A 15,378-nucleotide genomic window follows, 5' to 3' on the forward strand; every position below is an offset into this window, starting at 1 on the left:
CAATGCACAATTAGCACTTCTTTACTTGTTTTTCTTTTTTTTTTTCCTAAGAGTAAACAGAAAAAAAAAAGACGCCGTATCATCGGCTTAGTCGATATAAAGCAAAACACCTTAATATGCCCAATTTTACCTCTTCTTATAGGATCGGCTACCTTCGTCATAAATTTATTACATATTATTTCCAATAACACTAAACAGGTATCACCATTATATTTTAATGGTATTCAAAAGCATGTTACTGTTATTATGACCGACCAAATCGTAACAAATCGCGCGGCGTGCGTTTTTAACGATAACTTTACACTATTCAAGTTCCGTTACAGCTATCTTGACTCGTAATGTTACAGTGTGACAGGCCTGAAGGTAATGAGACGGGAATGTTGAAACTGGTTGCCTAGGAAAACAATATAAAAATAACTGCTGTCGGTACAGTGTTGTTATATTTCACCGACCAGTTGCTGTCCATCTGCCCTGGGCCCGAGTGGAATTACATTTACAGAGATAAATGGGCAATGAGTTACATTGATTTAAATAACCATTTTTGCTGTACAGTTATTTGCCCGTTTACTCACTGAGTGACCCTCATATATTAAGTATTTGGAGAGGCAATACAGGAATTGGCTGGTTCGAATAGCTCTGATCACTATGGGACTTAACTTCTGAGGGCATCAGTCCCCTAGAACTTAGAACTACTGAAACCTAACTAACCTAAGGACACCACACACATCCGTGTCCGAGGCAGGATTCGAGCCTGCGACCGTAGCGGTCACGCCGTTCCAGACTGAAGCGCCTAGAACCCCTCGGCCACTCCGGCCGGCAATATAGGAATTCCTGGACTATCGTGATGTAGAGGTAGTTTATCACAAAGAGAAAATCGACATTGTGAATTTAGTTTACGATACGGCATTAATTACTGAAAAGGAACACGAATTCAGCTAGTTGCTTACACTGTTCAACGATTCGTACATTATTCACATAAAAAAAAGAGGATAAACATAGTGGATCACTAAATGTTAAACTGGGACAAGAGGCTTTTTCATTGTATCTTTCGTGACACTACCCGAGCATTCCCGCTGCTACAGTTAGAGTCGGCCGCCGCTCCTACCTGCAGACGGCATCCACCAGCTGTTGCGCCAGCGGCGCGCCCGCCGGCGCTGCCGCCAGGAACTCCTTGTGCTCGTACTTGGAGCGGATCCAGCGCTCCTTCTCCTCGCGGCTCGAGTTGGGCGTCGGCTTGGCACGGCCCGGGTGCAGCGACGCCTCCCACAGGCTGTTGGCCGTCGCGTTCCCCATCGCCAGCATCACGCTCAGCTGGCCCGGCCTGTGGGCAAGCGACTCGTCTCACCCGGTGTGCCGAGGGTTTCGTATTACTGTAATCTTTGTCAAATAATAGTCTGTAAATATTCCTTCACAATGAGAATGGAACACACTTAAGCTTGTTCGTGAAAAACTGAATGTAATACTTAGTGTAAAATGCTGTGGTCCAATTAAAATCAATGCGAGAGTGTCACTGCGGGGAAGGACAGTCGAAAGGAGGACACACGGAGGGTGGCGGTGTAACCGATTGGGACCCAGACGGTGGGGACGAGTGTTTCTGCCGTGTCATTCCGATTCGAGTATTAAGGTCGACGAGAGATACGGTCGACAGTATTTGCCGATTTCCTTACGTTTTACCGTGTCAGAGATGCGTAGTTAGGCAGTTTGTGTTACAGTGAATTTGTTGATATTACTGTCAGTACACTAAGTGACAGAATTTATTGGTGGTTTAATTACAAGTAGTGTCAATCTAATGAAACTGATAATCACAGGAATTGTTTCTACATTTAGATAACTGCAACCTGTCACTATGGCAGAGAACATGTGAGACTTACAATTGCAGTACATCTTATTAGGGAAAGATGTGTCATGGTGCTGACCATTTACACGATTTATTAAGGAATTTCCCCATCCCTTCCACAGAAACAGTGAATTATGTTTATGTACAAGGGCTGATCAACAAAAACTGAGACGGAAGCTACAGGAAAAAATCAAAGACAATTTCCTACCTACTCCTACTGTTAGGCTGGTAGTAATGCTCTATGTCGTACACACCTTTTGCATTTCGCATACCAAAAAATGGAGCTGATGTGAGAGAAGCAGTATGGTGCACTAAAATTCTGTGTTCATTTAAACCGTACTACCACTGAAGCTCATGAAAATCTGCAGCAAAACGTTTGATCAAAAAATAAGGTGACTAATTTTATTAAAAACAAAGTAATAATTTTACTTTGAATTTGATTTAATCTTCTTCAGAGTACTGTCCTTGGGTAGTAACGCGCTTATCCCCAACGCTGAATCCCCGACTGCACGCATTTCTGGAAGGCTTCTTTTGTTAGGATGTTCGGCTGCTCTGTTGTGGCCCTCTCAATGTCAGGGTGCTGTCAAAATATTTTCCTTTAAGCACGGTTTTACTTTTGGGAAGAGCCAGAACTTGCTTGGTGCTAAATCTGGTCAGTCTGGTGGATGTGGACAGACAGGAACCTTTTTCCTGGCCAAAAGCTCGTGAAAAAAAAATCGAAGTGTGTCACGGCATGTCGTTGTGATGAAGAAGGAAGTGACTGGCCCATTTTCCTGGTTTCTTTCTTCATACATTATTTTGCAAACATTGTAGTATGCACTTGTAAAATTGGGCATTTACAGGTATTTCCTCTTGGAAGGAACTCTGATTGCAGTATGTCCTAAGCAATGAGCATGACCCTGATATTTGATTTTGACTGAAGTGTGTTTGTAGGGTGAGAAGATGCACTGGTTTTCCATTGGTAACTCTCAATTTTCATCTCACAGTGTCACCCATACACCCAAGTTCATCTCCAGTTACAATTCTGCACATAAAGTTTGAATCTGGGTGAAGATGACACTTCAACCCCATGAAAACTGAGACAAGATTTTCCTTCTGCTCACCAAAAAAAGTATGGGAACAAATTTTGCACTCACTCATCTCATTTGCAAATTACCAGTTAAATTGCTTTGTAGAGATGAATATGAGATGCTAAGTCCTTTGAACAAACTATTTTTGTCTATTTACACACGTTTCCTTCTGTTTTTGAAGTTACTGGATGTCCCGAACATTGCTCATCTTCTACCGACTCATTTCCACTTATAAATAGCTCGTACCACTTGTAAAGAGTCTTCAGAGTTACAACATTATCACCATACACCAATTTCAACATTTCGTGTCTTCTTTGGCACTGTTTTGCGTCTTCAGACAGAACTCAAATGTTCACGCATTGTTTGAGGTCCGTGACGTGTGACACACCAAGTAAACACATCACTCTAGTGTCTCTGGATGCTGACTGACAAGTTAGAATGTGTTCCAACTTGACGCTGCCTGTGGCAACTGATCAGATGTCAGACAAATTACGTCAAATGGTAGTAGCACCTACAATTGCTGATAAAGAAATTCATCCACCGAGTTTTTTTATCACGCCATGTAAGTGTGATGAACCTTACATCATTGAAGTGGCTTCTGCAATATTGTGGGACCTGTAGCAGGTTATACCACTGCAACTGTGTTCTCAAGGTCCACTGAGGAATAGTCTAATTGTCTGTGATACGCCCTGACTCCCCCGAGTGTAGTGCCGGCCATCGAGCAGAGCAACCCGTTCTGGGACCTGAGGAGTTCTTACACTGACGTGCCAACACACGTACTCCAAACAGTACTTGTTAATAACAAGAGTGAATTTAGGATGAAATTAGCAATTCACAACACCAGCACTAGAAGTATAAATAATTTCTGTGTAGGCTCTAAATCCATCTCTGAGGTTCAGAATGGAGTTTCATTCTCTGATGCAAAAGGCTGTAACGGGTTGTCAGTAGACACTAGATAGGAAATTGAACATTTGCAAATATTAAAAAAATAAAGTGGAACACCTCATTAAACACTTCTTCTACAAGTTCTCACAGTAATTTTTCAAGAATGTAAATTCCACATAAATCTAATACCTGTATTATAACAATGAAAATAATTATATTTTTGACAGTATAATGAAATTGGATAGATAAAAAGTCTACTCATCAAGCGGCAGTAGGAGAATACATACATAAAAAAGGATTCACGTGTGCAGACTTTCAGAGCCAGTGGCTCCTTCTTCTGGAAGAAGGATTAAAGGGGAAGTAACACACAGGGGTGTAGGAAAATGAGAGCAGAGGATTAGGAAAAGGGATACAGGTTGTGAAAGCCACCCAGAAGCCGGTCAGGGGAGAATTACCGGTCAGGTAACTCTCCACTGACCCAGGGGTTCCGGGTAACTTTTCCCAACTTTACCCCTTTTCCTAAATCTCTCCAATCCTTTTCCTTCACCCCTCTTTTTTCCCCTTCAACCTTTCTGCCAGAAGGAGACGCCAGTGGCTCCAAAAGTTTACATACGTAAGATCTTTTTTATAAGTGTGTTCTCCTACTGCCGCTCGGTGAGTACAGGTCCGGTAATTATCCACTGACCTGGGGTTCTAGGTAACTTTTCCAAACGCTACCCATTTTCCTAATCCTCTCCAGTTCTTTCTTTCACCCCTCTTCCTTCACCTTCAACCCTTCTGCTAGAAGGAGGAGCCACTAGCACTGAAAGCTTTCATATGTAACACATTTTATTATGTGTGTTCTGGCTCTGAGCACTATGCGACTTAACTTCTGAGGTCATCAGTCGCCTATGTGTGTTCTCCTGCCACTGATTGGTGAGTACATTTCTTATCTATTGAACTACATTATAATATCTGTATTAAGTAGATCCTGATTTTTGCTAGTATACAGACAGCTTAGAATGGTCTGTGTAAAGTTACACAAACACTTTGTTTGCAACATTAGATAATACCAGTAGCTGAGTAGCACAGGCTTTTTATTCTTACTCTTAAAGAGTATAAAGTGTTTTCTCATCAAGTTTCTTTGCACGGTAGTTGTCTCACACATTAATTTAACTGTAAGGTGGGTCAGTTTGATTGTAGATGTGTGCATGTAAGTATACACATTAGTCCCATTTTTTGAACTGATCTGTGATATTATTCAGCAGAATGTTCTGATTCTTGTGATGGTGTAACTCAGAAGTTGGACGCTAGTTAATCTACAAAATGTCAGTTTTAATGTGGTTAAAATTATAAGTGTGGTTAAGCCAATGTATACTCTTAAACTGTTCAATTACAACTGAACCTTACTTGCACCGAGCTACGGATCGAACGAAAATGCGAAGTCTATTTTTGTGGGGTCCAGTGCACTTAGGGCAGCGTATAGGTTTATTTCAGCTGTCATTTAAGTTAATCCAATAACAATGTCCACTTCCCCACACAGCTGCATCGCACAATTTATTTCGATCGCACAATTTACTTTAAACTCGAGTTCCGTGTACGAGACGTTAAACTCGAGTGCCTTAATCACAACTCGTGTCAACAAAAACCGGGCGACACTAAAATCACCTCGAGAGTGAAATTTGGTGGCCACACGTGCCGCGTCAGAAGATCTGCCCGCAGCAGCAGCAAGTTAGGCCGAACCCTCGCTGTAGCTATAGCACTCGATTTTTGGGGCACACTGAGTACCTGGTGTATGTGACTCGAACATCAAAATAAGATTTGCGATACAGCCAAAATGGAGAAACTGACATTGTTACTGAAATAAATCCGAAACACAGCAGTGTCCGAGCAGACGAAGTAACCGTGCTGTCAAGGCACGGGGTCGTGCGTCGCCGTTTAAGCCGACGGCCGGATGTGAGGGACGGCAATGCGCAGTGCACTATTTTTCGTCGGCACAGGAAACGGGGAAACATCAGTACGCTGTCACACACTCTGAGGCAACTTTCAGAGTATAGGTTAAAGCTCATTTCATACTGAGTGTCAGGGGAATGGACTGAAACAAAAGGAAATGACACCATCAAAAGAAAGTGTTTTCACACTAGGTGGAACAGCCACACACTGTCACTTCATAACCTAATAATGAACAGTGAAAGTGAGGTGATACGAAAGGTCAGAGCACAGTATCAGAATTAACAAACTAGCAACAATAATAGAGTTTATTAAAGGCCGAAGCAACATTCACAGCAGGTGTTCTCAGAAAAGGTCGTATATTAAATTCGCTGTTCTGCTGAAAACTGAACAAACAGAAAAACTTTGTACAAACATTTCAAAACATCAACATTTATTTCAGTAAGAAAATTTGTTTTCTTTCTAAGTGTGAAATGAGGAAAAAATGTGTGATTTTGCTTTGGAAGGTCCAGGTGGAAATATTGACAATGTTACGAAAAGGATAAATTGCTACTCACCTTAGAGATGAGAAGTTGTGTTGCAGACAGATGTGATGAAAAGACTTTTACACACTTAGGTTTTGGCCAAAGCATTCTTCAGAAAAAGAAAACAAAAATGCACTCACAGAAGCGAGCACATCTCGTGCACACGTAACTGTTATCTCTGTTCGGCATGCAACTGCCACTTTTAATGAAAGTAGCAACTCAGAGTGGGGTGGGGAGGAGGAGGAATAGCAAGGTGGAGCAAGAGAAGAACTGCGTTTAGTGGAGCGTGTAGTGACCAGACGGTGGCAGGGAAGGCTGCCGGATGCAGCGTCGGGAGGACGCGGGGGAGGTGAGCGCGTGGGAGGGGGGCGAGACTGCAAAAAGAGAGAAGCGAGGAAGGGGACCGACGGGCAGTATACAATGAGGGTGAAGGGATACGAATTCAGGGGACGTGTGGGACTGCGAACAGTAGGTTACCGTGGGTGAAGGCCGCAATAATTTTCAGAATAGGGAATGTGTCGTAAGGATGACTCCCGTCTGTGCAGCTCTGAAAAGCTGGTGGTGAAGGGGAGGATCCGAATGGCTCAGGTTGTGAAGCGGTCACGGACAACCCAGACAATTTCAGTGCTCCCCTCCGTCACCAGCTTTTCTGAACTGTACAGATGGGAGTCATCCTTACAACACATTCCCCACTCCCAAAATCACCCAACCTCAACCTACAGAAACCTAATGTTCCCACATCCTCCACCCGACAGTTTCCATCGCCTCTGTCCCACACCTCCACCCAATTCACTTCCTCACCCTCACCGTATTCCATTCTCTGCCGAAGCACCCTCATCCTCCCCCCCTCACAGCCTCCCGACAGTCTCGTCCTGCCACAATCTAGTTCCTGCACAATCCACTACACAGTGCTCTTCTCTCTCCCCCTTCCCTGCCCCTCTTCAGATTGCTGCTTCATTCAATGCAGCAGTTGCATTCTGGCTCGAGATAGCAGTCTTTGTGTGTTTAAAAAGGCTAACTGAGTAGCAGTGTGTTCATTGTGCCTGTCTGCAATTCAATGTCTCATCTCTACGGTGAGCAGCAATTTGTCGTTTTCGTAACATTATTGTTTTTCTACTTTGATAGAACTGACTTTCATCACTATTAAAAAAGATACTTTTATAAGAAAGGTATTTTTCGCTAACTTAACTTTCACGGCCGGTATTGTCTTCACTTAAAACTTCCGGGCTGATAGGCCGTGGTCGAAGTATAAAACTCTCCCCTGACGTTTCGTCTCCGACTGCGGGAAACATCCTCGGAGGTAAAGCGGCGAACTGCGAAGAGAACTCGAGGAAGCGCTGATTATATAGGCAGTACAGAGGGCGCCACTGTCGATCACGTGGCGTCGGATATGAGATTGTCTCTGGTGATGCCGACATTCTCGATTGAAAGTAATCGATCGTCACGCTTGCGGTGCACCGCTGACATCCAAATTTTATCCAGCTTAACACCTTCATCTTTCCTGTTAATATTATTACGATGTTTATCATACTCGATAGCCTCTCTATACAAGCGTGCATAATAATGCGAGGTTTTTGATATGACGCTCGTCTCGCTGAATTTTATTTCGCGATCACCTTCCTGGTAAACATGTTCCGCTACGGCCGATTTATCCGTGTGACCCAGGCGGCAATTCCTCTTATGTTCGACAAGACGGGTGTTCACACTTCTCTTTGTGGTACCGATGCAAACCTGTCCTCAACTACAAGGAATTTTATATACCCCCGGTGTAGCCAAAGGGTGCCGTGCATCTTTTGCCGACCTTAAAAATTCTTTTATTTTCCTACTAGGTCTGAAAATAGTTTCCACCCCATACTTGCCTAAAACTTTCCCAATGCGATCTGTGACCTTGCTAATGAACGGAAGAAAAACTTTGCGCACGGACGACTGTTGTTCGTCATTACTCCTGATTAGGATGAAAACGGCTAGGATTTTACGTACATGTAAGCCACCTAAAAATAATTTGTCGCAGGCTCAAAGGAAGGCGCTGAGGGATATAAATGGAGATAAAAACATTATTGTCCTTAATGCAGATAAGGGTAATGCCACCGTCATACTGAACAGTGAGGACTATCGATATTTTGGTTCCCTCCAATTACAAAAAGCTCCAGAAAGATCCGACTATGAAGATTTTAAGAATGACAAATCGACTGGTGAAAGCATCTTCATTTGGCTCCGATGATAAGAAGCTGCTTTGTAAAACAGAAGCGTACCCACCTAGACTTTATGGCTTAGCCAAAGTTCATAAACCTGGGATTCCGTTGAGGCCAATTGTCAGCGCTATAGGCGGACCGACACACGAGTTAGCTAGACACCTTGCCTCAATGCTGCAGCCTTATGTTGGTAGGACGGACAGTCGTATTAAAAATTCAGCTCATTTCATTGACAAGTTAAAGGAAACGAGCGTGGGTCCGGATGATATCCTCGTCAGTTTTGACGTTGTGTCGTTATTTACCACGATTCCGGTAAACGAAGCTATCTTATGCACAGCGGATATTTTTCCCACCGATATTGTGGCATTAATCCGACACTGCCTCACCACAACCTACTTTCAACACAATAGTGACTTTTATGAACAGATTGACGGGGTGGCTATGGGCAGTCCTCTCAGTCCTGCTGTGGCTAACTTATTTATGGAGACTTTTGAACAACGGGCGTTGCAGACTGCCAGTAAGAGACCAGCCAGATGGTATCGCTATGTCGATGACACGTTCGTAGTATGGACACACGGAGCAGAGGACTTGGATGCCTTCCTGACACATTTAAACAGCATTAATCCGAAAATCCAATTCACTGTGGAGACAGAAAGGAATGGGCAATTGAACTTCCTGGATGTGTCTGTGATTAAACGACCAGACGGAATGTTGGGCCATAAGGTGCATAGAAAGCCCACACATACTGATCGTTATCTACACAAAGATTCAAACCACCACCCTAGACAAAAAAGAGGAATAATGAAAACTTTGGTAGACAGGGCGCACAAACTTTCTGAACCTGTTTATTTAAAAGATGAGATTGAACATCTACGGTCAACTTTCGTGAAGAATGGCTATTCTAGCAAGGATATAGATCGAGCACTTCGCTCTAGGCAGAGAATCAGGAGTAACGACGAACAACAGTCGTCCGTGGGCAAAGTTTTTCTTCCGTTCATTAGCAAGGTCACAGATCGCATTGGGAAAGTTTTAGGCAAGTATGGGGTGGAAACTATTTTCAGACCTACTAGGAAAATAAAGGAATTTTTAAGGTCGGCAAAAGATGCACGGCACCCTTTGGCTACTCCGGGGGTATATAACATTCCTTGTAGTTGTGGACAGGTTTACATCGGTACCACAAAGAGAAGTGTGAATACCCGTCTTGCCGAACATAAGAGGAATTGCCGCCTGGGTCACACGGATAAATCGGCCGTAGCGGAACATGTTTACCAGGAAGGTGATCGTGAAATAAAATTCAGCGAGACGAGCGTCATATCAAAAACCTCGCATTATTATGCACGCTTGTATAGAGAGGCTATCGAGATTGATAAACATCGTAATAATTTTAACAGGAAAGACGAAGGTGTTAAACTGGATAAAATTTGGATGTCAGCATTGCACCGCAAGTGTGACGATCGATTACTTTCAATCGAGAATGTCGGCATCACCAGAGACAATCTCATAGCCGACGCCACGTGATCGACAGTGGCGCCCTCTGTACTGCCTATATAATCAGCGCTTCCTCGAGTTCTCTTCGCAGTTCGCCGCTTTACCTCCGAGGATGTCTCCCACAGTCGGAGACGAAACGTCAGGGGAGAGTTTTATACTTCGACCACGGCCTATCAGCCCGGAAGTTTTAAGTTTGTACAACGTCGTTCATGCACAGTGCAGCTTTCTCCCCCATCCACGTATTGTGAAACCTAAACTGTTTCTCCACTTTTATATATTTGGATTCTTTTGTGTGAGAACATGCATCAGAAAAATATTTAAGATCTTACTGAACCTTCGCATTATCTCATGAAAACAGAGCAAGTAATAATAAAGATACAGAAGACACAAAATCCACTACTATGATACCAACAGGTGTGACTAGATTATGTTAACTTCCATTGTTGGCAGATGGTACAGTCACCCCCCCCCCCCCCCCCCCCCCCAACATCACCATCAAAAGTCTCTCCATGACAATTCTTTAACACCGGATATGGCATCCTGTTTCACTGACAATCTGTGCGAATACTGAGTTCTCAAATGCACTGTGGGTCATTTTGACATTCTGATCTGTGAAATCCATAACCAGTCAAACTTAATATTCCGAATGACTCACAAGCAACACAGAGTGTTTTCGACAGAATTCCAAATCCCGAGTCGTGCATTCCACGTCTCGCAGAGAGTCCGTCGGTGTTCAGTGCTAGTGGCATACGAATGTGCCCGGGCCACATTTTGGAACAGTCTGTCAAGTTTACGCTACAGCACAGACACACAAGAAAGGTCCTGAAAAAAGTTAAGAAGCTTCAGGTGCACTCACGTCCACTCGTCAAGATGCAGCGACCGCACTCTCGAGATGTGGGAACCCAAGTTGCGATGCACACCGGAGCACTCGATGCACATCAGAACCCCCAGGTTGACACTGGCCCAGTCTGGGTCTGAAATTCAACCAATTATATTTTAATAATTTGCACAAGGTATCAAGTGAGAAAAATATTTCCTATTTTGTAAAAAAATCACACTACAAATAAAAATCACCTCAAATGTTGGTGACTTAAACTGACTGTGGCGCAGGGGGAGGCAGTTTAAGCAGCTATAAGACTATTAGACCAACTCCCTAGTTAACTGAATGTGCTGACAGAGCATTATAATAACATCAATAACAAACTGGAGTCATTACAAGGGGTGATCAGAAAGAATGTTTCTTATTTCTTTATCTAATAAAATATTGCAATGTTGCGGTGGTACTGACTTACTGTAGTCAGCCCTCGATCTCGCTCTATGGCTTTTACCCTGTCCCCCACACACTTCTCTTCGTTAGCAAATAGGGTTCCTCGACGAATCGGGATGCATCTTACCAGTCGGTCCCTTCTTTCGATCAGGTTGTACCACACATTTGTTTTTCCCCCCAATTCTATTCAGTACCTCCTCAACAGCTATTTGATCTATCCATCTAACTTTCAGCAATGTCCTACAGCATCACATTTCAAATGCTACAATTTTTTTCTCGTCTAAACTTTTTATTGGCCATGTTTCACTTCCATGAGACTCCACTCCAAATACGCGCCTTCAGAAAAGAGTTCTTTAACACTTAAATTTATACTCAGTGTCAGCATATTACCTTCCTTTTCCTAACTAATATTGTAGTAATATATGCGTGCATTGTAATAATTCTAATGTTGTAATAATGTACCAAATTTATCTCCAGCACCAACATTCTAACATTCTTCCACAGTTTTTAGCAGCATCAGCATATTCTGCCAAAAGATGGCAGCACTGTAGCATTTGAGGATACAGCCAGCATTGTCCCACAGCAATCTCTGACAGAATTCCTAAAGGCAGGACATGGCATTTGCATTTATGAGAGACAGGGAACTGTCTTGTGGGGGAATAGAAAGAAGTCACAGGGGGCCACGTCTAGCAAATACCGTGGCTGATGCAACATGATGGTTTTTTTTTTTTTTTTTTTTTTTTTTTTTTTTGCGAAAGAAATCACCAACAAGCATTGAGGTATGAGTGGGAGCATTATCATGGCGTAATTTCCAAGAGTGGTTCTGCCACAATTCTGGTCGTTTTCTTTGGATTGCTTCATGCAAAAGGCACATAACTTCCAGGTTAGTATTTCTTATTGACGGTATGAATTCATGATTCACTGTCCCATTGTCATTGAAGAAAAACATGATCAAACTTCCAAAGTTTTTCAATCGTGGCTCTTGAAGCATTTCCAATTGGGACAACTGGGCCTCGGTTTCAACATCAAACCTGTATACCCACGCTTTATCACCTTTTGTAACCTTCTTTAGCAGTTTTGGATCATTGTTGACTTCATTAAGCAACTCCTGAGTGATTGTTTACATTAAGTCAGGTTTTGTCAAAATTTAATTTTGGAACAAACTTTACTGTTATACATTTCATGCCCAAAACATCCAAAAAATTGTGGCATAAGCTAAAGGATATGCCCACATCATCAGTAACCTCTCCGATAGTGATTCAGTGACTTTACAGATTCTTTACTTCTTCCACATTGTCGTCAGTAATTGATGTGCTAGGGCATCCTGGCTTCTCGAACCTCTTTGAAACATTTATACCATTCAAACTCTTGTCTTACTCATTGTAGATTTACCAAAAGCCACAGTCAACATTTTGAATGTCACGATGCATTTTATTCGATTTTTCAAGTAAAATTTAATGAAAATTCTTTGATCCAACTTCTCTGAAAGTAATAATTCACTGAGCACTCAGAAACATGTATAACCCATTTGACTGTCAAAAAACACCAGCAACACGTGTACCAACAAGATTTGAAAATCGGATGTATAAAGACCGCAAAAAAAAAAAAAAAAAAAAAAAAAAAAAAAAAAAAAAAAAAAATTTTTTTTGATAATATCTTATATGATGGAAGGTAAAATGTTCAAGGCTGATAGTCCACAACACATTTTTCTAGTTCCTTCTCACAAAATCCATGTTTTCAACCCTCTGCTGGGATCCTTTTCAGTGTCTTCCAGTATGATGAAAATTGTCAAAGACCAATATTGCATTCACATATAAATGGGAAGTTTACTGTCACTTGTTTGAAGAAGGGGGTTTATTGGGTGCAGTTCTTCCTGCAACTATTGGTGGGCCATTGTCAATGGATAGGAAGCGAAACAGGCTGACAAAGGGGGTGTTGGAGGGGGAGGAGGGTGGGGGGGGGGGGGGGGAATATTTTTACCAAAATACTATTACCATACCACAGAAATGGATTCCCAGTAGTCATTTGTATTCCTCGTACATGTAGCTGCATATATACTGAGGGGAACAACCTAAAAGATTTTACCGTAAGCAAGAATGACAACATAAGCCTGCAGGCTTACAGTATCAGTTGTATCCTGCAGAGAGTTGTGTCAGGGATGTGGAAAGAAGTCAAAGATCGAGATTTTATTTATTTTAGCACTTTGGAGAGCAAGCCAGAGCATAGCTCAGGCTGCTATTTTGTGTTAAAAAACATTGCATTCGAGTACAGGTTGGGCCGCAATTTTCTTCATGTGCAAGCCAACTATGCTCGACAACTGGACTCATTTCATACGAGAACAATTTACCGACGTCTTGCAACCTGTCCCGTGACTGGTGTGGGTTGTTAATTTCTACATTTATTTAAAAAAGAAGTGTACATAATAGCTCTTGTTGTGAATGGCTCCAATATGAACACACCGATGTAATTTCGTGCGTGTACCCATTAAGTTCTGCTGTTTGCTGTGATTCTTCTACAAACCATCATGTTTGTTGCGTGAGCAAGAAATCTGGAAAGTTCTTGGGAGGTTACTCATACTTTCTGCCACCGTTACCTTCAAATGTGTGATCTATCAAAGAACTAATGCAAATACGAAAAATAAATCGCGAAGCGTGGCCATTTTTAGTATGTATTACTCTCGAATTATAACAACTATATTTGTGCCACTAAATAAGCATAATTGGTCAGTTTCCTGGGCACAATATTCTTCTAAGTGGCCGGTCTCCAAAGTGTTAAGTGCAATACAATGAAATGACTTGACGCTAGGAAACATTATTGAATTGCAGAGCTAATTTTAAATATAAAATAATCTAATACATTAATTTTAAGAGTAACTTGAAGATACTCTTCAATGGAGTAGAAGTTGCCCAAGTAAGGATATCTGATTCCGTCCTAAATTCTGTCAAATGCATCACAAGACATTTAATATTCCTTTTCAGGCTGTTGAACACACGTGTATCCTCATATTTGACTCTGTTCTCTGCCTATGCTAACTCCTCAAAGTACTTGTAGATGGTGTTTCCGATCCTACAGTTCACATCACATCAGAACGCATCACATCAGAATATGGCCACGTTTCCAGCTGTTCTGTGTATCCGTACCCAGTGACCGCCAACAGCCAATAAGGTTTATTCTCCCTCTCAGCACCTAGTTGCGATGACGACTGCTGCTTTCTTACAGCCATTGCTGTACTTTGTGGAGATACAGTGTCACAGAGTGAAATGCCAGTGACATTTTGTGGTAGTGGTGTATCTGTGAACATATGTGTGTGTGTGTGTGTGTGTGTGTGTGTGTGTGAGAGAGAGAGAGAGAGAGAGAGGGAGAGGGAGAGAGAGAGAGCGAGCACATGCACGCACGCACATGGGTGCATAAATAAATAAGTGAGGTCACGGCAGTAAACAAGAAGTGCTTCAGGGGCTGGTAAAGGGGGGATTATTTACCACATTTATTACCTTTTCAAATGTAAATCCTATAGCAGACATTTTAAAATCACATGAATGGACTGCAGAAGCATGTGATGTCAGTAAGGAAACTCCACAGAAAATTATAAATATAAGTATCAAAGTTGAACAAAGTTAGGAAAAGTTTGCTTTGTCTTGCCTGGAAAGCACCCACTTTCCAAGGAAGCTGTAACACTGCAGAACAATTCTGACAAGGATGTTTTAAGTGTTTGAAAAGTAGACCACTACGAGTATCTCGTGCCTGACAAAATGGTCTCGAAATGTAGTGGCTCGTCAATCGAATAATTTTAAAATACTTTGGCTTTAAATATGTTACAAGTAACGACCGAAGAAAATTTTTAATGCGACAAAGTGACACACTACACTACGAGGTGCGTTCCCGAACGAGATGCGTGAAATGAGGGGTGAGGTATTTCTACAGTGTGTAACCTTGACGAAACGTGGGTCAACCGGAAGTATACCAGCAAAATCTGCTGAAAAATTAGTACTGGCAGTTTTAAAGTTCACACAGGTCGTCAGCTGCTCGTCGGCTCCTTCTCCGGTTTCAGTCCTGGGAGCAAACTCGTATTAAGGTGTGAGAAAAAGAGCAGTCACTACCATTCAGAAACGAATGCAGTCACTTTCGAGAAGTTCGCCGAATAATTCTGACCGCACCTCACTCTGAAGTCACCGACCGTAACAGCGAA

At 42.3% G+C, this 15,378-nt stretch overlaps 1 protein-coding gene across 1 annotated transcript in view; it reads right to left on the reverse strand.

Annotated features, from left to right (window-relative positions):
- Positions 1 to 15,378, reverse strand: part of LOC126215305 (centaurin-gamma-1A) — a 319,380-nt gene that overhangs the window by 19,467 nt on the left and 284,535 nt on the right. Inside the window, exons 13-14 of the mRNA XM_049941987.1 lie at positions 10,782 to 10,899; positions 1,106 to 1,321 (exon numbers count right to left, since the gene is read on the reverse strand). Coding sequence (XP_049797944.1) covers positions 1,106 to 1,321; positions 10,782 to 10,899 — 334 coding nt within the window. The remainder of the gene's footprint in view (positions 1 to 1,105; positions 1,322 to 10,781; positions 10,900 to 15,378) is intronic.

Source organism: Schistocerca nitens, chromosome 12, assembly GCF_023898315.1.
Source record: "Schistocerca nitens isolate TAMUIC-IGC-003100 chromosome 12, iqSchNite1.1, whole genome shotgun sequence".
Taxonomy (NCBI): domain Eukaryota; kingdom Metazoa; phylum Arthropoda; class Insecta; order Orthoptera; family Acrididae; genus Schistocerca; species Schistocerca nitens.